The sequence below is a fragment of the Lacerta agilis genome, chromosome 7, assembly GCF_009819535.1.
Source record: "Lacerta agilis isolate rLacAgi1 chromosome 7, rLacAgi1.pri, whole genome shotgun sequence".
Taxonomy (NCBI): domain Eukaryota; kingdom Metazoa; phylum Chordata; class Lepidosauria; order Squamata; family Lacertidae; genus Lacerta; species Lacerta agilis.
This window is the reverse complement of record NC_046318.1, coordinates 29,933,675-29,958,443: the sequence shown is the minus strand read 5'-3', so window position 1 is coordinate 29,958,443 and position 24,769 is coordinate 29,933,675. Positions and strand designations below refer to the sequence as shown.

Here is a 24,769-nt window from a genome sequence, read left to right as displayed (position 1 = left end):
ATCCTGTGGCAGGCTCTGCTTTTCAAAGAAATTTCAAATATAATTGAAAAAAATGTTGACTGACTATTTATTTATTTTTGCTGCTTTGGAATAGAACAATCAGCTAACGTCGTAACTTACAAAATAAAATAAAAAATTCCTTCCAGTAGCACCTTAGAGACCAACTAAGTTTGTTCTTGGTATGAGCTTTTGTGTGCATGCACACTTCTTCAGAAAGGTTTTTGTGAGTTTGGAGGAGTGTTTTGGAAGCAAGACCGCCGCTGAATCTCTTAGCATGGAGTTTTCACCAGATGCCACTTCAGGATGGTACAGTACTGGTTTAACAATGCTTAACTGGTGCATTAGGTGCTAGTTGTTTTCCCTTATCGGTGCTCCCCTTTTAAAGGTGTTTCCAAAATCAGCAAGTGTTGGGTTTTACTGGGGGAAATTAACTGTTCATCTTGGCTTCAAACAAGCTTGCAAGATGAAAATTCTGTCAAACAGATACTAAGTGTGTGAAAGGAGCAGACAAGTGATCAAGCTAATGTCCCTAGTTTGGCCCTACCAAGGCAAATACCAGTTTTCATACCAGTTGCTGGGAATCACAGGTGTGTCTTGTGATGTTGCACCCAAGTCCTGCTTGCATGCTTCCCACAGGCATCTGGTTGACCACTATGAGAAGAGCATGTTGGACCACATGGGCCATTGGACTGATCCAGCACGCTTTTTCTATATTCTTAATGCAGAGATATGTCCTTGTTTATGAAATGCTGTGGCGTTCCATGTCCATTGGTAGCACTGTATAAATAAGTTGTTCATCATAACATAACTGTAACTGCACTAATGATGCTTCTAAGCTACTGATCATCTGTTTTCAGGAACGATGCAGACTTTTTTTCTTTTGCTGTGCAAAGGGATTCAGTACTACAAAAGAGTCATATTGGGTTTACCTCAAAACCCAGAAGGGAGAATCTGCTGTCACACACAACTGAGGAAGAGAGGGCATATGTACTCCCCAGCCTTTCATGTGTGACTCACTGCACTGTGGGAATAAAAAGCAAAAAAGAAGGGTCAAGGCAGCCCATAGAGAAGAACCAGATGGCTGGAGTGAAATGGCTGTGAAAATCCGAATGGAAGCGGCAGACGCAAACATCCTGAGAGCATGTTCATCAACACAAACGAGATAAAAGGCAATGATTGCCAATCAAGCTATGCCAAATTTGATCTCAGCATAAATTGCACGAGTGATTACTCTTCTGTTAAAATGGCTTTTGGGGTTTTTAATCCAGAAGCAAAGAAGGATAGCATTCTGAATTTGCATAAGAGGCTGATGTTTAGTGAAGAGCAGAGAGAATTGCAGCGTCTTCTTCTTTTTAAATGTGTCACTTGTTTAATATCACAGAAGCAGAGAAGAGGTCGTGAAGACCATTACTGGAAAATCATGGCTTATGCTGCACGTATATTACAGAAATCAGATTTCCCACACCAGTGCTTGGTAACAGCCTCCCCTTACTTCCCAATCCATTCTCAAGGCTATTTTCCTTTTCTTCTGTGGTTCAACGTATTTACTCCCCCCCCCCCCCCCGATTCTTCTTCTTATTGCCTTCTATCCACCTTTCAGCTTCAGAGACTGGTGATGAGATCACTTGCCGTCTGCATGCTCAGGACATTATGAAGGTGGGACACTCTTAAAGTAAAACAGTATGAACCTTATTTTAGTTGTGTTATGTTTGACAAAGGGTCAAATGAGGACCAGATGCTTTCCCTGCTTTGATTTGATAGGCAACAATATGATTAAAACCTATATAAAATACCCCTCTGAAACAAACCAAAATAAGTTTAGATTAAAAACTAAAGACACTCTTCATAATAACTTAACCCCAGAGATCAAAAGTCACCTCTCTTTCCCATCTGTCCCCAAGGTTTCCCAAAGAGAGTCGGGGTTCTTTCAGTGGAACACAGGAATCGACCTTTTACTGACCATTGGTCCAGCCAGCTCGGTATCATCTGTTGTGGGGACTCAATACACTGCATGGGAGTAACTAAAAGGTAATTTGGGACGCAGGTAGCGCTGTGGTCTAAACCACTGAGTCTCTTGGGCTTGTTGATTGGAAGGTTGGCGGTTCGAATCAGCATGACGGGGTGAGCTCCCGTTGCTCTGTCCCAGCTTCTGCCAACCTAACAGTTCAAAAGCACGGCAAAAAGTGCAAGTAGATAAAGTAGATAGGTACCACTCCAGCGGGAAGGTAAACAACATTTCCATGTGCTCTGGCTTCAGTCATGCTGTTCCGTTGCGCCAGTAGCGGTTTAGTCATGCTAGCCACCTGACCCGGAAAGCTGTCTGTGGACAAACACTGGCTCCCTCAACCTGAAATGAGATGAATGCTGCAACCCCATAGTCGCCTTTGACTGGACTTAACCACCCAGGGGTCCTTTAGCCTTACCTACAGGAGTAACTCTCCAGGGTTAGAGGCAGGAATCCTTTCCAGGAGGTGCCAGGGATTGAAACGGGGATGTTCTGCAAGCAAACCAGTTGCTCTGCAACTGAGCTACAGGCCTTCACACAAGTGTGTACAGGTATACCACTGAATGCCAAAAGCTGGTCGACCGTGCCTCATGAGGACATAAGAAGAGGCTGCTGGATCAAGCCAACAACCCATTGAATCCTGCATCTTGTTCTCACAGGGGCAAACCAGATGCCCATGGGAAGCCCATGAAAAGGGCACAATTGCAATGACCCTCTCCTCACCTGTGATTTTCAGCAACTGCTGTTCAGAGAGATATTGCCTCAGCATTAGTATTTCTATTAACCAGTGACTGTAAGTTTCCAATTCTTGAGAGTGTTTCTCATCCTGAACAAGGTCACTGCAAGATAACGTCTGGGCCTCTTTTTTCTGAGCAATAATTTTTGAGATATATCATCCTGCCTTATTTTTCTAGAAAGGGGTGTAAATTAGATTTTCAATCTGATTTCAGAAATGATGTTATCAAAAGGGAAGTGGGGAAGATGGAAGGAGACTAGTGGATATTGCAGCCATCATTTTAAATGTCCTTCAGCAAGTCACACTGTAATACTCAAAATGTCACAATTCTGCTCCTCACAGTCTTTAATTAAACATCACATTGGAAAAGGTCATTGTGCTCTGCCTTGCTGCTGCCCACACACTGCTAGCTTGATGACAGTGAAAGCAAACTGCAGTAAACAAGGTTTCTACTGACATGAAAAGAGCAAGACCAAAGTCCTTTCATTAAGATTTGACACTGTGGCTATAAATGTAACTGTAGAAGAATGACAATAGTTTATAGAATGCTTTCTCTAAGCCAGGGATAGGCCTGTGGGCTGGATGCGGCCCAATCACCTCAATCCGGCCCATGGATGGGCTGGGAATCAGCGTGTTTTTACATGAGTAGAATGTGTCCTTTTCTTTAAAATGCATCTCTGGGTTATTTGTGGGGCATATGAATTGGTTCATCCCCCCCCCCAAAAAAAAATATAGTCCGGCCCACCACATGGTCTGAGGGACGGCAGACCGGCCCAAAAGGTTGCTGACCCTTGCTCTAAGCGCTTCACTCATATTATTTCAGTAACTCTTGCAATGACCCTATAAGGATTGACAAACATAATTAGCCTCCTAATGTGGATGCAAGACCTCCCATGGAATTCATGGTACAATTGAAATTTTAGCAGGGAACTTCTAGTTCATGTTTTAAACTAGGTATGGGGACCTTTGCACCTCCGCGTGTTGTTGGACTCACTCCATGTCCCATCAGCCACAGAAACCATGGCCAAGGTTAGAGATGATGAATGATGCAGTTTGCCAACATTTGGCAGGTTCCTCATCCTTGCATTGTTTTGTTTATTGATTTGATTTATATATCTCCCTTCATCATAAGAGCCAAAGGCCTGTTGAAGAAGAACACTTTTGCCTGACACTTAAAAATATATAATGAAGGCACCAGGCAAACCTCCTTGGTGAGAGCATTCCACAAATGGGGAGCCACTACAGAGAAGGCCTGTTCTTGTGCTACCACCCTCTGGACCTCACACATTACATGATAGCAGGGTGAGTATAACAGCTGAATGACTTAAGAGGCTGAGAGAAGAGAGAAGTAAGTCCATGGAGATAATCATGGGATGGTATTGCCCATGATCTCAGGGGCTGCATCTAACTAGAGAGGGAAGAGATGTGCTTCCATTTGATGTGGAAACCTTTCTAACCCCAGATGTCTTCATGCATCTGTTGCAAAAGAAAGAAGGTGAAATTGCACATACCACTCCTGATAGGAGCTGATTTTAGATATATATACCTACACTGAAGGTAGAAACATGATGCCCTAGACATCATCTGTTGCCCAAACAACTGCTTCACATAACTTTGTCATAAATGCAACTTGTAAACGAAAACATTTTTTTTTTTAACGTAAGCAAGCCCTATGGCAGAGTTAAAGGAAAGTGTCTGTGTCTGCCAGCCTTTCTTGCATTTCCTGGCCCCTCTGTTTGACTGGTTGGCAAAAGGGTCATGAACCCTTGTCCCAGGAATGCGGTTACACTGCCAGTGCTATGTTGTGAGTTCTCTCTCCCTGACCATTGCCTATGCTGACCGAGGCTGTTGGGAGGGCTGTAGGTTCCTCGTCTCTGTGCTGGGCCACCCAGCTCCTTATGCCCACTTGATATTTTGAAAGGAAACGTTTTCCATCAACAGCACCTGTTCTTAATAATTTTATTTAATCCATTGGAAAAAAAATAGACAGAACTATAAGGTGGGCACATATTGTCAAAGAATATAAAGGTCACATCTCTTTACATAGTCTTGTTTTAGATCCATAGAATAAAAGGAGGATAATTTTATAGAGAGAGACAGAGAGAGAGACACAGACAAAGATGATTTATATCTTTAGTGGAAAGGACAAATCTTTAGCATCAACACAGCTGTACTATGATTAAGAAGAAGCTCTTTCTATTATCTAGAAAAATAGAAGCATCACATCTAATAGTTTCTTTCAGGCAATCAGATTTAAGGAATGAAGAATCTCTTAGCTTTAAAAAAATATGCATGATCCACCAGGAAATGTTCCTGCACAAATCCTATTGGAATTCATGGAAGTTAGGCAACAACGTGGAGGAACTTGCCCCGTGGCTTCCCCAGTTCAGAAATTTGCTACGGGCATAGGGGCTTTGATGCCCTTTTCAACAAAGGGAGCAGATCTACACATGTATTCCTTTGTGTGTGTACATTTGCTCCCACCATTGATGTAAAAGGTCCTTCTTTATGTGCCCAGGAGCTCTGTGCACACTTCAAGAGCTCTGTGTACACACCACAGTGCACAGTGCATGAAGCACAGGACTGGGCTTTTACTGTTCTTTTCTTGTACCACTGCGAAATGCACACGCTGTATGGAAAAACAGCCTCAGTTATATTTTTCCCCGACTGAAAACTTGAGACCAGACCTGCAGCTGGGTTAACTTGGTATACACTTCCACACAAAAGTTTTCTTTTTCTTTTTTTTAAATGGCAACTTTCAAAATTGCACTTCCCAGAAACAGAAGGCATTAAATTTGGGGCTCAGCTCAGAACAGGATATTTTTCAGTCATAATACTGAGAAGTGCATCTTCTGAAGGTTAGGGGACCATACCTTCCGCCATGCAGGTTGCTACAAGAATGCATGGAATTCTAGTGACTGCAATCATGGAACAAAGCCCTGCTCAGTGGAACCTCCATCTTAGTAAACGTGCATAGGATTTCACTGGTAGACTCTAAAGGCTGCTCTTCAGATGACAGTAATGGATGGATTTCTTTACAAAAGAAGGGCTTATTATAACTGTTCTATTATCAGGACTGGGGAAAATATGGAATATCACGTTAATGATTTGCCATTTCTATTTAAAAACAAACGAATGATCAGGTGAGGGCATTGGTTGGTTCCCTTTATGTTCCCACCACAGCAGCTCATGCTGCTGAAGAGAAAAGCTGCCTTTTGGTTTGCAAGACAACTTTCTTCCCCAGTAGTACAAGCACATGTGGTGGAAATGAGAAAGCTGCTCCTGTTGTCTGCATGATGGTTCTCTCCAACGTGCACGAATATCGTCTTGTTGGACTTTGGCTATAGAGCCAAGAGAACATAACTTGAAGCCGCCCACAATAAAACAGGTTAACTGGAAGCAGCACGAAATGGGTGCCAAATTTAAAGGGAAGGGCAATCAAATGGTGCTTTGCAAGGGTTCAATGCAACTATTAAAAATAAGAGAACAACTCATACATGAATGCTTTGTTCAAGCCACTGATGGCTGAACCACCCCCTTCAAGCCATTTGCACCTCCTTACCAATCTGCTCCTTTCCCCACTGGCTGCAGAGTGCAGTTACACTGCATGGGAAACACAGATTCATACACAGGCCAAAGCCGACCTTTTCAAATTCACAAGATGGGTATGTTAGGAAAGAGAAAACAAACATCAGGTTTCAGATAACGGCTGGACATTTTGAACTTTGGACAATGTGACAGGTATCTTGGATTCTCCAGGCGCCGGGGCTTTGGTGACGGGGTGTGCATGGGCTCTGATGTCTGCAATTCTCTCTTTAAACTTCTGCTGCAGGTACCTTTCTTCTTTGGAGTAGCTTTTAGCGAACGCAGACATCAGCAAGCAGGCCGCCATTGTGGTTCCTCCGATGCAGAACAATATTGCTCCGGCCAACTTGCATATGTCAAGGGCTCTGTTGAACTGCACTGCACGTGTATCCACCACCACAAAATCTTCTACTCCCAGGGCTTCAATTTTGGGCGACACAAGAAAACCTACGATGAGAACGATGATCCCTGTCAGCATAAACACCGTCCCTGAGATGAGTCCGACCTAGAAGACAAAGAAGATTCAGAAATCAGCAAAGCCACGGTGGCAGTTTTTTGCTTTATTGTTTTCACTCTTAGCTATTAAATCTACGTGACAAGTCACTGACACCAGCCATCACACCAATGAAACGTGCAGTGCCATTGTGAGCCCCTGGAGGCTTCTGTCATGTAGAATTCGAGTCGACAGATGATTTTCACAACCTTAACTGCATCCGCAAGCAGTCAATGGATGCACAGACAATGGAAATTCAGCAGGCATGTGGGGCAGAGATAGGAAATGTTCATGTCCACAAATAAATCCGTAGGCATAGAAATATGTGGGTTCCTGAGAAATGGGATCTAAAACACAATTTTGGGAGAGGAAATGGACATTGCAGGGGAAATGGCAACCACCTGTCTCCTGTGACCCCAGAATTTACCAAATAGGGAAGCTTCAAAATGGCAGACATTTGACCCACTCATCTTTGTTCTCATGGCATTAATTTCCCCCTACCCAGATATTATAGACGAGACTTGCTGAGGCCCAGAAATCTTTCTAATATTTTTATCACCTTACTGTGAAGCAAGCTTAAGTGAAATTTTGAATCTGGAGGACCAGTAGTCAAATTCCTTCAAATGTGGATCTGTTGAGTACTCAGTTCTTTATCTGTAAAATGGGGAATAATCTATGCCATAACTTGTTACACGGATGAATAATATAAGATTTATTTATGCAAGAAGGCCGCAACCCAGTGCATAGTGACAGATACCTAAGCTCTGGTAACATCAACAGTATTTGACCACAAGGCACACTCAGAATAATCTTACCTTTTAAAAATTAAAATAGAAGAATGCCAATAAATTCAAATTAAGTTTCTTGGGGTGTGGGGCATATGTGTGTATGAACTTGGAAAAATGTGTCTTAGTAGAGCATGAGACTTTAAGCTCAAGGTCTTGGGTTCGAGCTCCTTCTTGGGCAAAAAGGTTCCTGCATTGCAGGGGGCTGGATTAGATGACCCTCATGGTCCCACCCAGCTCTGTGATTCTGAATTGAACTCATTCTGAATGTAGCTATGTAATATGGAATGGTGGTGGAACTGAGTGGAATGGTTTGATTGCCTTTAATAGTAATATGTTAACTATGCACTTTCTTCTTTTTTTAAAGACACTCATTATTATTATTATTATTATTATTATTATTATTATTATTATTATCATAGTCTGAAGAGATAAAAAGCTGAATTTGGATCAATTAATTCTGAAAATCTGGACCTGCTTTTGGTCAGTGAAAATATGGTCTGTTTGTTTCCATAACTTTAACACTCCAGAGTACTCTCCTTCCTTACAATATACAGTACTGACACTACAATGCACCGCTGCCAATAGGGCAAATGCAGCCAATCAGGGGCTCAGAAAATGTTCTTGTTTGCTGCCTGCCTGGAACTGCAAAAACATCTGGCATCTGGAAGGCCACAATACATGTTTGATGAGGCTCCACCTGGCTTTTCAGGTCATAGTTGATGCAGACCTGCTGCAGGAGAAATACTGGATAGCTGTTACCTTCCAGAATGCAGAGCTCCACCTGCTTGGTGATCTCTGAATCTGAAAATCGTCATCATACTCCCAAATGGATGCTGTGCAGTCCTCATAAAACTGATGCAGGTAAGAGCGAACTCCATAGCGCTGGTAACCTCCTTCCGGGGTACCCTGCTGCGCCTGCTTGGATGCACAGATGTCAGCATAAGCACTCATCCTTCTCCCCTGCAATGAAAAAGGTCAGACAATGGAGTACCACAGAGGCATGGCACAGCTCGCAGGAAAGCAAAGTAAAAATAGAGGTGACATTTTGATAGGGAAGAGATCCCACAAAGAAAACCCTCCAGGCAATTGTACCATCAGACCCTTTGGGGTCCTGATCATATTAGTTTCCCTCTTCACATTTCACAATGAAAGCGTCAGTACAAAACCAAACACCTCGGGTTAAAACTATCCATCTCCCGTTGGAGATGCTCAGAATGCATTGACAGTGGAGAGCACAATCATAGAAAAGGCTGGGATTAATTTAGGTTGACCAATAGCTGCACAGAGACTCAAAGGATAAGGGGGTGTCCTCTCATACACATGGAAATGCATTAACAGAAAACAGGAATGACCAGGTGGCTGAAAGTGTGCTGTTAAAACCGCCCAGAAAAGTTTGGCAATGGGTCCGCCATATACACAATTGCTCCCACAAAGAGGATTCACAGATGAATGATAGATCTCCAATAGAAAATATCAGGTTCAGTTGCTGTGAGCTACAGTTGAAAGGATTTCAGGTGGGAAAGCTGGGTAATGCTATTGCTCGAGACTCTCTCTGGTCGAGTAACAATACTGGGCCAGATAGAACAATGATCTGACTCAATATTAGGTGGGCCCTATGTTCCATACTGGATCTTCCCACTTCAGCAAGAGGTGGCACTGTGTTGGGGGCCAGACACACCCTGGATGATGGGCTGGCACAGCAGAGTCCTTTGCAAAGCCGGTGTGCAATGCTGGGAAGACTGGACAGGAAGCAGAGCCAGTGGCAATCTGTTTATACACCATCCTAATATTTCCACCCATTCCTGTTGCCTTCAACAACTCAGAAAAAAGTAAATCTCCAAGAAGTTTGGCTAGCCACAAAGGGTTTTATTTAACAGGGATAGGTTGCCATGATACCTAGCAGGGCACCTATCAAAACCTTTTTTTTAAAGGTTTGTAGTGGTATGGAGAATCAGGATGCAAAAACAGACATGTGGTAACACCGCCCTTCCCATGGCAGTTATAATATCCAGACAGGATTTATAGCCTTCCTTTCTTTCACCATAGATGTGATGCAGAACATGAGTAAAGACTTGACTGTATAAGCATTCATAGGATGCAAGTGCATTGGCCAGATGTCAGGTGAAGTTAGCCTATTAGCGATCAGTAATCTGAACAGGCACACCATTGACACTATTGCCACACATGGATGGGCCAATGCATGATTTAAGTGCAGTTAAAAGTACCACAGTGAGCACAGAATATTTTTTTATGGCTAAGCGCCTTTTGCCAAGGTCCACATCATGTCTGTTTGACCCTCAGTCTGCAAGTCCCCACCCAAGTTGATTCCCCCCCCTGTATCTACACATAACACCAAAAGCACCCTGCCTCTTGAATGTACTCTTAAAGGGTAAGGCTGTAGCTCAGAAGCAGTGGGCATGATTTGTGGAGGTCTCTGGCTAATCGGATAGCAAGACTGGGAAGGATCTCTGCCTAATGTCTTGGGAAGTGAGCAGAGGAGACATTACGTACTAAGCTTTGGTCTGACTCAGACCAATGTTCATAATGTCTCACCTTCGTAAAGAGCTTGACATCCCTCACTGGCTCTGCTCACAGTCCCTGCCCAGAAAGGTTTTGAATTGGTTGGCTTACTGCCTTTGATCATGGACTCATGCTACAGCAGCAATGCCCCAAGAGAATGAGCAGCCTTATGAAATAGGCATTTGCTTAACCGACAATTTCTCATACCTGTTGCCAATAATCAGTAGCACCGAACAGTCCTTAAAAGGTTGAACTAACTTGCCTACCAATAATTAAAATAAAATATTCTGTTTTTCAAAAAAGCTACTTATGTTAATCCATGTGGAACTCAGAAGCAACACTGCGGAAATTATTGTAGTTGCAGGGCAATACAGCTGTTATAATATACTATACCATTAGCAATGGCTGAGTGCCAGCCAGAAGCTTCTGCTGCAGAGCTTGACTTTTCTCCCTGTGATGCATTTAGTAGGATTATATGAATCAGAAAGTGTGAGTAAGATCAGCACTGAATAAATTTACCTGGCATCCTAAAAATAGCATGTGTTTCCTTTTATGAAACTCATTGAGACACTTTGATCTAAAGCAAGATTTCTTCTCCACAACTCCTGTTTCTAAATTTAATTTCTTATAGTGGATAAGGTTTCATGTCCTTTTCCTGTCAAGTCACTCATTCTAGCAGCCAGCTACAGAACAGCAGCTCTGCATACATTACCTATGATGGAGAAGAGCATCAACCTTCCTATTTAAATGATATAGAAATCAGACAGAAGTCACAGAAGTGGGCACAGACTGACTGCTGCTGATATTTCCATCACTATGACAACAATCCCCAAATCCCTCGGATTAAATTCTTTCAAGGTTTCAGGCTAAAGTACATTACGTACTATGTTGGCTACCTGCTATGTGGTATTTCTCCTACTGGTTGAGGAATGTCAATCCTTATGAAAGTTTGTTTTCCACACGACTGTTTCTTTGTTATGTGCACTCAAGGGATTCCAATACCTTGGAACCCCAAAAGAGTGTGGCAATTGGTATACCAGGGAGAGAAACAGCTAATTTTTATTTTAAGCATGATAATTTCATGTGCACAATGGATAGGTATGATAGGAGTTCAGCATCACTTGGGAGGATCCAAAGTTCCCCCCTGCCTGACTTAAAGGATGACATGAGTAGCAATGTTACACCATTTGTGGCCCAATACTGTGAGTAGATGCACTGTGGATGTTCCCATTAGAAGGTGCAACCATGGGAAATTCGGCATCAACTAAGAGAGGAGTGGGGAACCTGTGGCTTCCAGATGTTGTAGGGGTCCAACTCTCATCAGTTTCCAGCAACTGCTATTCAGAAGCATTACTGCCTCTGACCGTGGAGACAGAGCACTGACTCCATGCTTCATGTAGGCAGAACATAGCCCCCCATCATGGCTAGTAGCCAGGAGAAGTCTTTGCTTCCTTGGGCTTTTGTAATTTGTTTCAGTTTATAAGAATTGATGATGAAAACAGCAACAACAATGATGCACTATAATTATTCGGGCAACATGAAGCCACTTTTGTCAGTGTCAACTGACTCTAGCTACAATCCGAAGAAGTGTTGAGCTGTAGAGAGTAGAATTTGCCAAACCAACGTTTGCCTCTTCAACCATGGGGCCTAACACAGCAGAAACACCTGAGGAAGCTCTTGATGGCTCAATATGCTCCTCACCCGAGTGTACATCACTTCTTTGGCTCACTTCTTTGTAGGAGAGCCAGTGTGGTGTAGTGGTTAAGAGTGGTAGACTCATAATCTGGTGAACCAGGTTTGCGTCTCTGCTCCTCCACATGCAGCTGCTGGGTGACCTTGGGCTAGTCACACTTCTTTGAAGTCTCTCAGCCCCACTCACCTCACAGAGTGTTTGTTGTGGGGGAGGAAGGGAAAGGAGAATGTTAGCCGCTTTGAGACTCCTTCGGGTAGTGATAAAGTGGGATATGAAATCCAAACTCCTCCTCTTCTTCTTCTCCTCCTCCTCCTCCTCCTCCTCCTCCTCCTCCTCCTCCTCCTCCTCCTTCTTCACAGCTCTAATTTACAATAGTAATTGTAAATGACAACTAACAGGAAATATAACAAAAACCAACCCAGTCAGAATGCGACCACGGCTGCACCAGTTATAAGTCTTCTGATTGTAAAGATATTCACCACTGTCTCATCAACCTGAAGGCCAGTTGGAACTTCTTCGCAATTAGTTAATTAATTGAGAAGGTCACATTGCCCTCATTTTTCTTCCATCCATTCTCTTGTCATTCCTTTACTTGTTGCCTTTCTGTTTTGTTTTGGCTAGTTTATTCAATTTCCTGTTCCCCCTCTTCCCAAACAGATGCTGATGCTGTCAAAAGACAAAACAAAAACCCAGCAACACACATCTGTTTGGCATTGCATGTATTCCCAGTCTAATGCTTGAAGTGGCAGCCATGAGTCAGAAAGCAGTTGAGGAAAATCACCGCTGAACAGTGGCCCACATCCTCACTGGTGGGCATTTGTTAGAGACAGCCAAGCCTTGGGGTGACTCACACCCTATCCTTATGAATGACAAGCAGAAGCAACCACAGGCGGGTGACATCGTCAGCCCATATCTATGTGGGGCACTCCTACACATTCACCAGCTGTGGATGAATAGGTGGAGAGCAGTAGGGCTCATGCAGTAGTGTGCCAGCTGTGTGAGCCATACCTTGCCTTCACTGCCTCCAACAGCTGCTCACTAAAAAGGGTGGGAAAGTCTCTTGGTTTTTAGCTCAGCAGCAGTGTCCATTACTGGCCTCCACCCAACCAGCCTCAACTGCATGTCAGAAACTATGCATGCTGCCCCAGTTGTGGGATCCGCACCCACTGCTGGATTCCATGTGTGCCAACATCTTTTTGCATGTGCATTTCCTAGTTCACCAGGTCGTGCACCCAAAAGCTTGCATCTGCGTACATATTGCCTTTACTACACTGGAGGCTGTAAGGGTTTATGGCTTTAACACTACAATTCCATGATGCAGTGTGGCCACAAGAAAAAGCACATGTGCGGCATGATTAAACAGAAAGTGCCATCATCCTGACTTTACACAGCAGTCAAGAGGATGCGGATGCGGATGCAGCTTGATCAAGAACGCAAGCCCCACAGGTGTTGAACCAAGGCCCAGGCCCTGACACTGAGTCCCTTGAGCCCCAGATTCCCAAACCGGGATTTCTAGAGACAGAACCCACTGAAAGACTCACACCATTTACATCAGGCACTGCAGCTGACAAGTGACTGCTTGCCAAGGTAGGCAGCACACAAGGCAGCTGCTGAATGACAGGCAAGAACTGAGCTCTCAGCCAGAAAGCTACCACTTTAAGTGATACTACATGCATCACTGGCAATCACGTCAGCAGTTTTTGTTTATTTAATAGCAGGTATGTGGGATCTCAATATTAATCGGGACTGCAGCACACAGGGAAGTTAGAGGCAAGCCGCCTGTCCCCAGCTGTGATCCCAATGAAAATCACCTCCTACGCTACAATTAATGACAAGGAAAAGACTCCCACTGACTGGCACCAATGGGAACCTTCCTTACCTGTCAATAACCACAGCATTTTTAATCAGAATCATGCCTGGGGAGAAAAGGGTAAAACCTTCTTTCCCTGTGTGTTGTGGTCTTGAGGAAAATTGTGCACACACCCTGCCTTTACTGTTAAAAACCACTGAACCACATGCCTGATTGCCAGTGGCGCATTTATTGTGATATATAGTTTTGCTCTAGTACTTGGTGCTCTTCAGGAATGCGGGGCTGAACCTTGCAGGTGTAGTCTGTCCCAAGGAGGACAGAAGGCTTCAGTTGAACTCCAGATGTGGTGAACTCCAATTGGAGCTATCCGAAGTACTGCAACTCCAGCACATGCTACCTGCCTGCTCCTGTTTGTGGCCAGGCGGACGTAGAATGTTTACAAAGCAATGGAGGATGATTTTCTCCAAAAACATTTTGGCTGGGACTGCGAAAACAGAATTACCAGCAAAATCCCTGTGAATGGTTTCACTCATCCCTTAAGTCTGCCTTCCCCAACACGATGCTCTCCAGATGTTGTTAGACTCCAGCTCTCATCTGCCCCAGCCAGCATGGCCAATGCTCAGGGAGTATGAGAGTTGTAGTTCAACACCAGGAGGGCACCAAGTGGGGGAGGGCTGTTTTCAGCAAGCCCCCCCCCAAAGTTTTGATGTAAACTATACAAGCTTTCCCATAGAATCGAGTTGTGTGGGATCTCAGAGACCATCTAGTCCCATGGATGGCATCACTTATGAAACTTGTTTCTCTTATGCTCTGGGCACAAAACAGCAGAGACTGTCATCACAAAACTATGTTAGCTGAAAGGATGAAGCAGAGCAAAAATAACCCACACTAACAATGGAGAAAGAATGCATTGGAAGACTTCTATTTTTACAAAATAAATGTTGATATATGATGTAGTATTTGCTTGCATCTAATTGATTGTTGGATAAAATACAAATCTCTAAGATCATCTAAGGTTGGTATGTTACATTGGCCCTTTAGTTATAAGATTTAACTTATCCGGCAAGTTGTAGCTGACACCGAAACTTTTCACAGCAGAATAGCTAATGAGTGAGATCATCGAGAAACAAAGAAAATGTACAATCAGATCTTTGGAACATGCAGCTGCCTGGTAGGTAATCCCTTAGCAACTTCTGTTGCCATGGCAAAGGCTGCCTTGTGTGGATTTTGAGAGTTATTACACTCCAGCAGCACATTGCAGGTGTGATCAGATTTGTGAATAGATAGATTAAATGTTGAGAACATGGTTGCAAAAAGTACTGAATGAATCTTTAATCTATTCCATTATATTTTCATGAGTAACTTGAGAGTATGTACAAGTATAATGTGAACTAGTAACCTAACAGAAGAAAAATTGCGATGCTTGTCTCAATCAGTCCAGGGAAACGGGAACACATTAGAGCTCCTTTTAGATTATTTATTGGTCCCCATCAGTATTTCATAAAATGACACCCCCCCCCCAAGCAGAACAGACGCAGGTGCAAAGGAACTCTGGCTTGAGCTGCAACTCAAAATAGAATATTGACTGCAATCCTACGGCTAAATGTGGCCTGGTTGGGGGGCTTTAGGAAACTGTGTAAGTGTGGAGGGTCTATGCTGCTGGAACCTTCCCTGGTATGCCCATGAGAAGTTCTGCTGGTGCAGCTGCTTGCCCACTGGTGTTCTGGGGTCAGTAAGGGGCCACAAATGCGGTTTCCCAGGGGGGCATGTCAGGAGTGACCTTGAATCTGCAGGATCCAAAGCCCACTCATTAACCACAACACATCCACAAAATTAGACGAAAATTGCACCAACCCATGGTCTAAGGTAGGCATTTCACTCCCACTGAAGTCAACAGGAGGGAAAACTAAACACCCTGTCTCCTTCCTCCCACCCTGGCCTTAGTAAGCCAGTAGGGCAATGGGTGAGGCACTTGTTGTACCATAGAGTCTCCTTTTTCATAAGGACAGTATTGCTGTGCCCACCATTACATAAAAATTAACAGATTTTGGATATCTGTGTACAAAGACCAACTTTCTAAACAGAAGATTCTGTTATAGTAATTTTTACTTCCACAAAATAGAAGAGGGAACTGATAACTGTGAACCAGTCAGCTGTTTAAAAGTTTCTAGTTTTTGAACTCAATATGAGTGTTTTTGTGAGAACTCTTTACTGTTTAGAAGTTTGCATGTAGCATATATCTCACACAGAGTGATTGTAATTCATCTATATGTTGTTGCTATAATAAAACTAGAAAAATCTATTTTATACAAGCAGTCCTTGAGAAAAATATTAGTTCTTGTTTGTTGTTGTACTTACAGATAATATGAAAATTGCAATAACTTGTTACTTTCTCATTTTTTAAGCTAAAAAGCAAGATTGACTTTAATTATGTTAACCCACATGGCTTCTGTGAGGACAGCAGTCACCCTAATGCCACAATCCAGGGCATATTCACCCCTTCACCCTTGTCAAATGGCTAGGTGTTCAGATGACCTTCACTGACATGAAACAGATAATCCATAGCATGCTACCTTCAAAGATAATATACAAGTACAGCAAGTGAGAGGGAATATTTTTCTGAAATTTTCTTTTTTAAAGAAAGCATTGGTAGGCTGTCCTTTTTTTGCACTGGAGAGGGAGAGTATACAGCCTTAAGAGCACAGGAAATGGTTTCAAAAATGGCAGGGAATTATTGTTGCTGGTTCAGCAGCGACAGTAACCTTGCAGGTCTCCACAAGTATGAGTGCTTATGCACTCTGATGTTACAGGGAGAGAACAACATCTAACAAAGTAAGATGAATTTGGATAGGCCTTGAAGGCTGACTACCGCTTCTGATGCCCATGCTTATTTGTGATGCCACATCTTCTACAGCAGTCACAATCAGAGGGAGTGCTAACAGTGCTGATCACATTTCCCTCAGCATGCTGTGTTTTACACTGGGAAAATGCAGTGTCCTACAACTACACTTCTTCAAGGAAGAAAATCTGGATCCCCCGCAACATTTGAGGAACCACATGCATCTCTCCAAACAGTGATTTGGATAAGATCTGATGAATGTCAAGTAGTCACATACCCACTTAAATGAGACATTTAGGGCAAGGGCGAGGAAGCCCCCTTTTTCTCCTTTAACACAAAGGTACTGGATATGGAATAACTGATTGGTTCAAAATTGGGAAAGGAGTACGACAAGGCTGTATATTGTCTACCTGCTTATTTAACTTATATGCAGAATTCATCATGCAAAAGGCTGGACTGGATGAATCCCAAGACGGAATTAAGATTGCTGGAAGAAATAACAACCTCAGATATGCTGATGACACAACCTTGATGGCAGAAAGTGAGGATGAATTAAAGAACCTTTTAATGAGGGTGAAAGAGGAGAGTGCAAAATATGGTCTGAAGCTCAACATAAAAAAACTAAGATCATGGCCACTGGTCCCATCAACTCCTGGCAAATAGAAGGGGAAGAAATGGAGGCAGTGAGAGATTTTACTTTCTTGGGTTCCATGATCACTGCAGATGGTGACAGCAGTCACGAAATTGAACTAAAGGACACCTGCTTCTTGGGAGAAGAGCAATGACAATCCTAGACAGCATCTTAAAAAGCAGAGACATCACCTTGCTGACTAAGGTCTGTATAGTTAAAGCTATGGTTTTCCCAGTAGTGATGTATGGAAGTGAGAGCTGGACCATAAAGAAGGCTGATCGCTGAAGAATTGATGCTTTTATGGTGCTGGAGGAGACTCGAGAGTCCCATGGACTGCAAGAAGATCAAACCTATCCATTCTTAAGGAAATCAGCCCTGAGTGCACACTGGAAGGACAGATCCTGAAGCTGAGGCTCCAATACTTTGGCCACCTCATGAGAAGAAAAGACTCCCTGGAAAAGACCCTGAAGGGACGACAGAGGACAAGATGGTTGGACAGTGTTCTTGAAGCTACCAACATGAGTCTGACCAAACTGCAAGAGGCAGTGGAAGACAGGAGTGCCTGGCGTGCTCTGGTCCATGGGGTCACGAAGAGTCAGACATGACTAAATGACTAAACAACAGCAACAAATTTGTAGGGAGCTGCATGACAGCAGTGGGCATGACGTGAGGGAAAAGTGGATGCCATTTGTAGCATTGCATAGCTATGTGTGTGTGTTCTTAACCTTTCCTCCATTTCTCTGTCCATTTCCCCCTTGCCATTAACACATGTTGGAGCAGATCACTTGTAAAGGGATCCCCCCCCCCATCTTTTTGGCTCTGTCCATTTCCTCAAGCAATTCCCAGAGGGGTGGTCCAGAGAGCAATTGTGGGCCTGCAGCATCTGGAAGCCCACCTGAAATTAGCCTGAGGGCCATAAGTCTTTAGAAGCCACATGCTTAACTCTTTGTGTGAAAGCATCTTAACACCTGCCACAAACATTTTGCCATCAGCTTATGCAACAATCTGTTGTTTACAGTAGCACCCCAACAGACCATTGTGGGAGGTGGGAAATCCTCTATCGGATTTCATATCCTCTTCTCTGCCTCTACCCCATCAATCCTCTTTAAAAGTCCCCCCCTCCCCATGGATAGGCAGGTCATTGTTGAATCCTTCTTTGACAAGTTTCTAAGACGATTACCAATAAATTATAAACTCAATCCATGTTTTGAGGGGGAAAGTCTATAAGCTTCATTGTCAATAAAATGATTTACCTTTGATTGGCAGACTTTAATAATAGAAGGCTACAGTTTCCTTTGGGGTCTGACCCACAGAACCAGGACTGAAAAATGGGGATGGGGGAGCTGGGGATGCAATGCTACAGGCTTAAAATATATGGAACATGAGAGCTAATGCACTATTGCCTATGAAGAAGGAAGGAAGGAAGGAAGGAAGGAAGGAAGGAAGGAAGGAAGGAAATGGAGTATGGGGTGTTAGGTTTAATAATAATTAGAAATCAAATTAATACCAATACTAATATTTTTTTAGGTATATAGCACCTTAAGGTTTCAAGGAGGGTCACACGATGTAAAAAGTAAATATGAAAATCACTTAATGTTTAATAATGTGCAATCAGGTCGCTGGAGAACATTTCTTAGACAAGGCACAAGATAAATCAAAAGCTGCCTTTAGGCCAGGCGAGCAGGGGCATTTGCCGGCTCGTGTCGTTCACGGCTGTCCCGCTGCTTCCGCGCGGGAGCTCTCCAAGGTTCTGAACGCAAATAAACGGCCAAGCAACAGTTTCAGCGTCCCAGACACTCTCCAGCCTGCAAACTCGTGCATTCGTTTCTTATGGTGGTTTTTTTTAAAAAAACGTTTGTAAGAACCTTCCCCTTCCTACCTGCCAAGTAAACAACAACGGGAGAGGACACTTTACCCCACTTTCCTCCAATGCTCCCTGCGCACCCTTCATTTCTAACCATTTCGGGACTCTTTTCCCCCTCGAGCCCCAACCATAACGCAACCCCTTCCTCCAGATCAGCAGATCCTTGGGAGGCGAAGGGCAGTTTGCAAGTTTAAAAAACAACAAAAAAGCCTTCTAGCGAAGGGTGAGGGTCCCCCCCCCCCCCGGGACGGAAACTCGCCGCTCAAGTTGCAAACACTGTGTCTACATGGCTCCTCCTAAACGCAGAGATGAGCTCCTGCCCTTCTCTCTCCTTCTGTAAAACTGCTAGGACAGAGTATGCAACATGCAGTGAGCACCCGCTCAAACGCACACGCACACTTTGCAAAAACGGATTATTTGCTCCCCGCCTTCCTTGCGGAACCAGATCTGCTCCAGAAGCTCGGCTTTTCTGTGTTTTGATTTGAAAGTAACGCGCAGGGTTTAAAAAAACAAAAACAAAAACAAATCAAAGAAAGCGGCGGGAGCGAACGAGCAGTCTGCAACTGAGAAAGCTCCGGGTTACCTGATCCGCCTTCTCTTCCACCTTCCTTGCCGGGCGAGCAAATGCAGCTGGGTTAGCCGCAGATCTCTCGCGCGGCTCCCATCTCTCGCCTGTGCGTCGCTCCAGCCTCAGACGCCACGTATTATGGACACCCGGCGAGCTCGGCGCGACCCGTGCCTGCGCACTGAGAGCCGCCGGGCGCTGCGCAGGAGGCGGAGCCGGCGCCGCCGCCGCTGCCACTTCCTCGAGCGGCTCAGCAGGGCTCTTGGCTGCCCGCGGTCTGCAGGCCTCGCTTGAAAGACGGGACTACGGCTAGACAATCCTAACCTCACTTAGCAGGGAGGAAGCTCCCTTGAATTCGAAAGGACTTCTGAGTAAACACGGTTAGGAAAGGAAGGTGCTGGGAGGAGATCCGCCTGCTGCTTGCTCTTCTGATTCGCGTTCATAAGAAACATAGAATCGTAGTTTGGAGGGACCCCAAGGGTCATCTAGCCCAACCCCCGGCAGTGCAGAAATCTCAGCTAAAGCATCCGTGACATATGGCCATGACAGATGGACAGATTCAGCCGTGGCGTCCAGCCTTTAGTCACAGGCGTTATGGTGGTTCCAGGTTATAGGGGCCCTTCAACATCATCATCATCATCATCATCATCATCATCATTATTATTATTAATGTTAGTTGTCCACCTTTTCCTCCAAGGAGCTCAAGGTGGCATACATGCTTAATAATAATAATTTATTTATACCCCACCCATCTGATTATGTTTCCCCAGCCATTCTGGGTGGCTCTCAACAGAATATTAAAAACACAATAAAACAGCAAACATTAAAAACTTCCCTACACAGGGCTGCCTTCAGATGTCTTCTAAAAGTCAAGATAGTTGTTTATTTCCTTGACATCTGGTTGGAGGGCGTTCCACAGGGCAGGCACCACTACTGAGAAGGCCCTCTGCCTGGTTCCCTATAACCTCACTTCTTGCAATGAGGGAACTGCCAGAAGGCCCTCAGAGCTGGACCTCAGGCTGAACGATGGGGGAGGAGATGCTCCTTCAGGTATACTTCTTCCCCTTCTCATTTATTCCCCACAAAATCCCTTTAAAATACAATTTAAAATCATGCCCCACTGAGCACAGCCTCTATTTTGTCTCTGGTGAGATGCACAGCGCTTCCATGCACTGCTCTGGTTCACCAGAAGCGGCTTAGTCATGCTAGCCACATGACCCAGAAAAACTGTCAGCGGACAAACGCCGGCTCCCTTGGCCTATAGAGCGAGATGAGTGCGCAACGCCAGAGTCGTCCACGACTTGACCTAATGGTCAGGGGTAAAGGTACAGGTAAAGGGACCCCTGACCATTAGGTCCAGTTGTGTCCGACTCTGGGGTTGTGGCGCTCATCTTGCGTTACTGGCCGAAGGAGCCGGTGTACAGCTTCCGGGTCATGTGGCCAGCATGACAAAGCCGCTTCTGGCGGACCAGAGCAGCGCACGGAAACACCGTTTACCTTCCCGCCGGAGCGGTACCTATTTATCTACTTGCACTTTTGACATGCTTTCAAACTGCTAGGTGGGCAGGAGCTGGGACCAAGCAACAGGAGCTCACCCCGTGGCAGGGATTCGAACCACCAACCTTCTGATCAGCAAGCCCTAGGCTCAGTGGTTTAACCCACAGTGCAACCTCACCACTCTACTATAAGCCAAGGACTTCCTGCTTTCACTCTCCCCAGCCATTCAGGGCTTGGATAATAGCCAATGCATTGCCAAAGGAAAGATGATCCTTACCATCACCATGACTGGAAAGAAGAAGATAAGTACATAGCATGTATTACTAATTTTGGGGGTAAGTAAGCTGAAGCAGCCGTCAAGGTGTAATTTATAAAGCAGGCTCTGGGACAAGCCCCCTTAGATGTTCTTAAAGAGATCAGTTGCTCAGACTGAAGAGGCAAAGCAAAAGAGGAAAATATGACCCTACTGGCTGCATACTGCATCTAAGAAACTGGCAGGTTGCTCTGCTTCCTGGCAACTGGGAACCATCAATGGCCCTCAAGAGCAGCAGATGACTAGCTCAAGGCAACTGTTGGCTTTTTCTAGTAGATGTACGGAGAGCAACTGAGAAATCCAAACCCTTGATCTTTGTCCTGAAGGGGATCTACATGGAATGGAGGTGTCTTTCCACCCAGCCTTACCGAGTTCTGCTAGACTCCACCACTGTTGGTGAAGCCCTGCTAGAGAGGAACACCACAAACCCCCCCCCCCCCGAAAGGCAGGCAGAAGCTATCACTGGCAGCATCCTCACCAGCAGCAGCTGGAGGAAATGTTGGTGTTCTTAATTAATTGCTTGTTGTTGTTTTTTTAAACTCAATGTGATATACAAAAACAAGGATTAAAAATGGATATATAACAGGAATAAAAGCAACCTGTAATACTCACAATCATATGCTTAAAAAAGCAAATCCAACCCCACCTACCCACCCACCGCACTAAAAATATTAAGAGAATTAAACTCCAAAGGCCTGGGTGAATAAAAAGTGTTTTTACCTGGCACATAAAGTATTGAAATCTGGCTGCTTCATTGACTCTTTCTCCCTAATAAAATTGTTCATTGGGACTGTGGCAAGGAAAGAAAGAGTTAACTAACCCCCACAGTCCTGCTTAATCTCCTCCCATGCATGGCCACTATTAACAGTAAACAGTAACCAGTAACAGTAAGAGTACCATTTGCATTCAGAAGGTCCCAGTTTCAGTCTCTGGCATTTCCTGGAAAGATTTCACGGGGACAGTCCCCAGATTTACAAATCTGCCCCCGGACAAAATCTGTCCCCGGAATGTCCCCGGGTTTCATTTAATCATCCCGGATTTATATTTTAAGTGTTGTAGATTTATTAGTAGGGAATGAATATTGCGTGATTGGTTCAACGGCACAAGACACACCATATGGGGACTTCCGGCGAGGCAAAATGGCAGGCGCCACAGCAGCGAGCAGCTCCTGAAGCCAGCCAGAGCCAACTGCACTACCAGGCTGGCTCCGGGCTGCTGAGACTGCCACTGCTGCCCCCACTGCCGAGGGGGAACTGGGGACGCCTGGTGCGTCAACTGGGGGAACCACTGACACCCCACCGTGACCCAAATCAAGCCGGGAGCGAGAGCACCCGGCCACCTGCCCAACTGCCCAGTGGTGCTCCGGGGCCAGGAAAACCATGCAACCAATGCAGGGAGAAGGAGGAGAGGAGAAGAAGGAAGAGAGAGAAAGAGTAGAAAAAAGAGGGGAGCGTGACTGTCATCGCTGAGGAGGAGAGGTAGGAGAGCACTAGGAGGACAAGGACAGGTGGCCGAGCCCAGGCCCGACCTGAGCCTACTCCATGGCGGCTAGAGCTCCAAGAGAGCAGGCCAGGGCCCAGAGGAAGGCCGCACGACAGAGGAGATCACAGAAGAGAAGATCTTCTTTCTTTCTTTCTTTCTTTCTTTTTAAAAATAACTTTTAAAAATAACTTTTTGTCTCTCTTAAAAAAAAGTGTCCCTAGATTCTGGTAACCTTAGGAAAGATCCCTCTCTGAAACCACAGAAAGCCACTGCTAATCAGTGTAGACAAGCTGAGCATGATAGACCAATGGGCTGAGCTTCCTAAACCAAACTCAACTTCCAGTGTTGGGTTCATCTTATATAACTATTGACCTTATATAGATATGGGGAATCTCTTATCCTTCAACTGCTGTTATACTACAGCTTCCATCATCCCTGACCATTGGCCATGCTGGCTGGGGATGATGGGAGTTGGAGACCAGCAATATCTGGAGGGATGTCAGTTCCCTGACCGTGCCTTAGTATGTCAAGGAATTTTGGAATCCCCCAAAATGTATGACAAAGAATAGCCTTCTACGACTGTGAGCCTAGAAAGGTATGGTAGGTAAATAAAATGGAACTCAGTAGGGCCTATTCCTGAGTAAGCTTGCTCAGTAGTGGACTGCTAGTGACATTAATTTAAGAAGCCCAATTGCTAAATTCTTTCAGCAGAGCACCTTTTAATGATGCTCAGTATAGATCCAGCCCTTTTATGGGAATACTTTTCCCCTTTTCAAGACTGTTTGGAACAGCAGCACTGCTGTGTCAAAGACAATATCTCAATGCTAAGTGAGGTTCCTTTGTGAAATAAACACTTTTTCAGAGTATCCTTTTGCCTCCAGTCAAATTACTCATGTGGAGCTAAAAATATTTTGGTAAAATATTCAGAAGTTCTTGGCAAGGGCCTTGCTGGGAAGCAGGGCTGGATTTAGATGAAGAGAGGCCCTAGGCTACTCCACTTGTGAGGCCCCTCCCCACCCCCCCCCACCCTCATGACTAGAAGAAAATGGAAGAATGTTATAAACAAAATTGAGTGAAGACAAGGATGATGAGTATTTAAAATTCTGCAATTCACAATTTCTCCTCTAAATACAATGGTGATTTTTAAAAATGCATAAAATTAACACTGAACACTTGCGGCCTGGGCAGGCCTTCCTGTTATATACCTGCTGGGATTGACAAGGCATAAGACCCTCACCTGAATCTCATAGATCTCCTGACAGGTAATTTGGTCTGCAGCCACAGTGTGGAAATAAAAGAGGAGATTGCCCACCAGATACCAGGCACTCTATTATTCAAATTAGGCCCCAGTGTTTTTCTTCCAATCCCCTTCTCAATGAATTGATCAATTTTAATGTATCATGTAAATTCTCAAAACTTTCTTATTTCATTACAAACAGTATTTCTACTTGCAACACACTTGAGCAAACCTGTTCCTTTTCCTTTCACAGATATTTTGTTTCCATTTGCAACTGTAGTTGCTTCTGATGAGTTATCATTTAACTCTTTGGGGGGAATTAGCATTAGACGTCATGTGCATGGAAGTTTCCAAATCAATTAACCAACTAGAAGGGTTACTGTTAATAGCACCAGTTTTCCTATAACTTTATATTGCTGGATAGTTCTGATGAACTGCAAAAGCATTTTTAGTTTGCTTTCTGTTGCCACCCTTGAACTTTATTAGTGCCACTTTGTTTTGTATGATTCCTTGCAACTGAAGGAAAATAACTTCTCTGCTTGTACATGTTGATAATATAATTTTGGGTACTGAGAACAAACAAGATTGTACAAAAACAAGATTGGGTGCAGGCCTGGCCAGGACAACAGCTGTTGGGAACTTCAAGGTCCCTGCTCTCCAATAGAGAGCATTCCATGTCAAGAAGGAGGGCAAGTGGGCACCCTATCAAAT

At 44.4% G+C, this 24,769-nt stretch overlaps 1 protein-coding gene across 1 annotated transcript; it reads right to left on the bottom strand.

Moving 5' to 3' along the window:
• Window positions 1-5,672: 5,672 nt before the first annotated feature.
• Window positions 5,673-19,715, bottom strand: NRSN1 (neurensin 1). Its single transcript, XM_033154694.1, has 3 exons — window positions 19,548-19,715; window positions 8,367-8,567; window positions 5,673-6,831 (listed from the first exon to the last, which is right to left on the bottom strand). The coding sequence occupies exons 2-3, from the start codon at window positions 8,556-8,558 to the stop codon at window positions 6,433-6,435; spliced, it is 591 nt and encodes a 196-aa protein (XP_033010585.1). The 5' UTR covers window positions 8,559-8,567; window positions 19,548-19,715; the 3' UTR covers window positions 5,673-6,432.
• Window positions 19,716-24,769: the final 5,054 nt, after the last annotated feature.

Excerpts from the sequence above, each read along its gene's own strand:
- NRSN1 (XM_033154694.1), bottom strand. The coding sequence starts at position 8,558 with ATGAGTGCTTATGCTGACATCTGTGCATCCAAGCAGGCGCAGCAGGGT. Across the intron at positions 6,832-8,366 it reads GGAGCTCTGCATTCTGGAAG|GTCGGACTCATCTCAGGGAC; the intron begins GTAACAGCTATC and ends TTTGTCTTCTAG.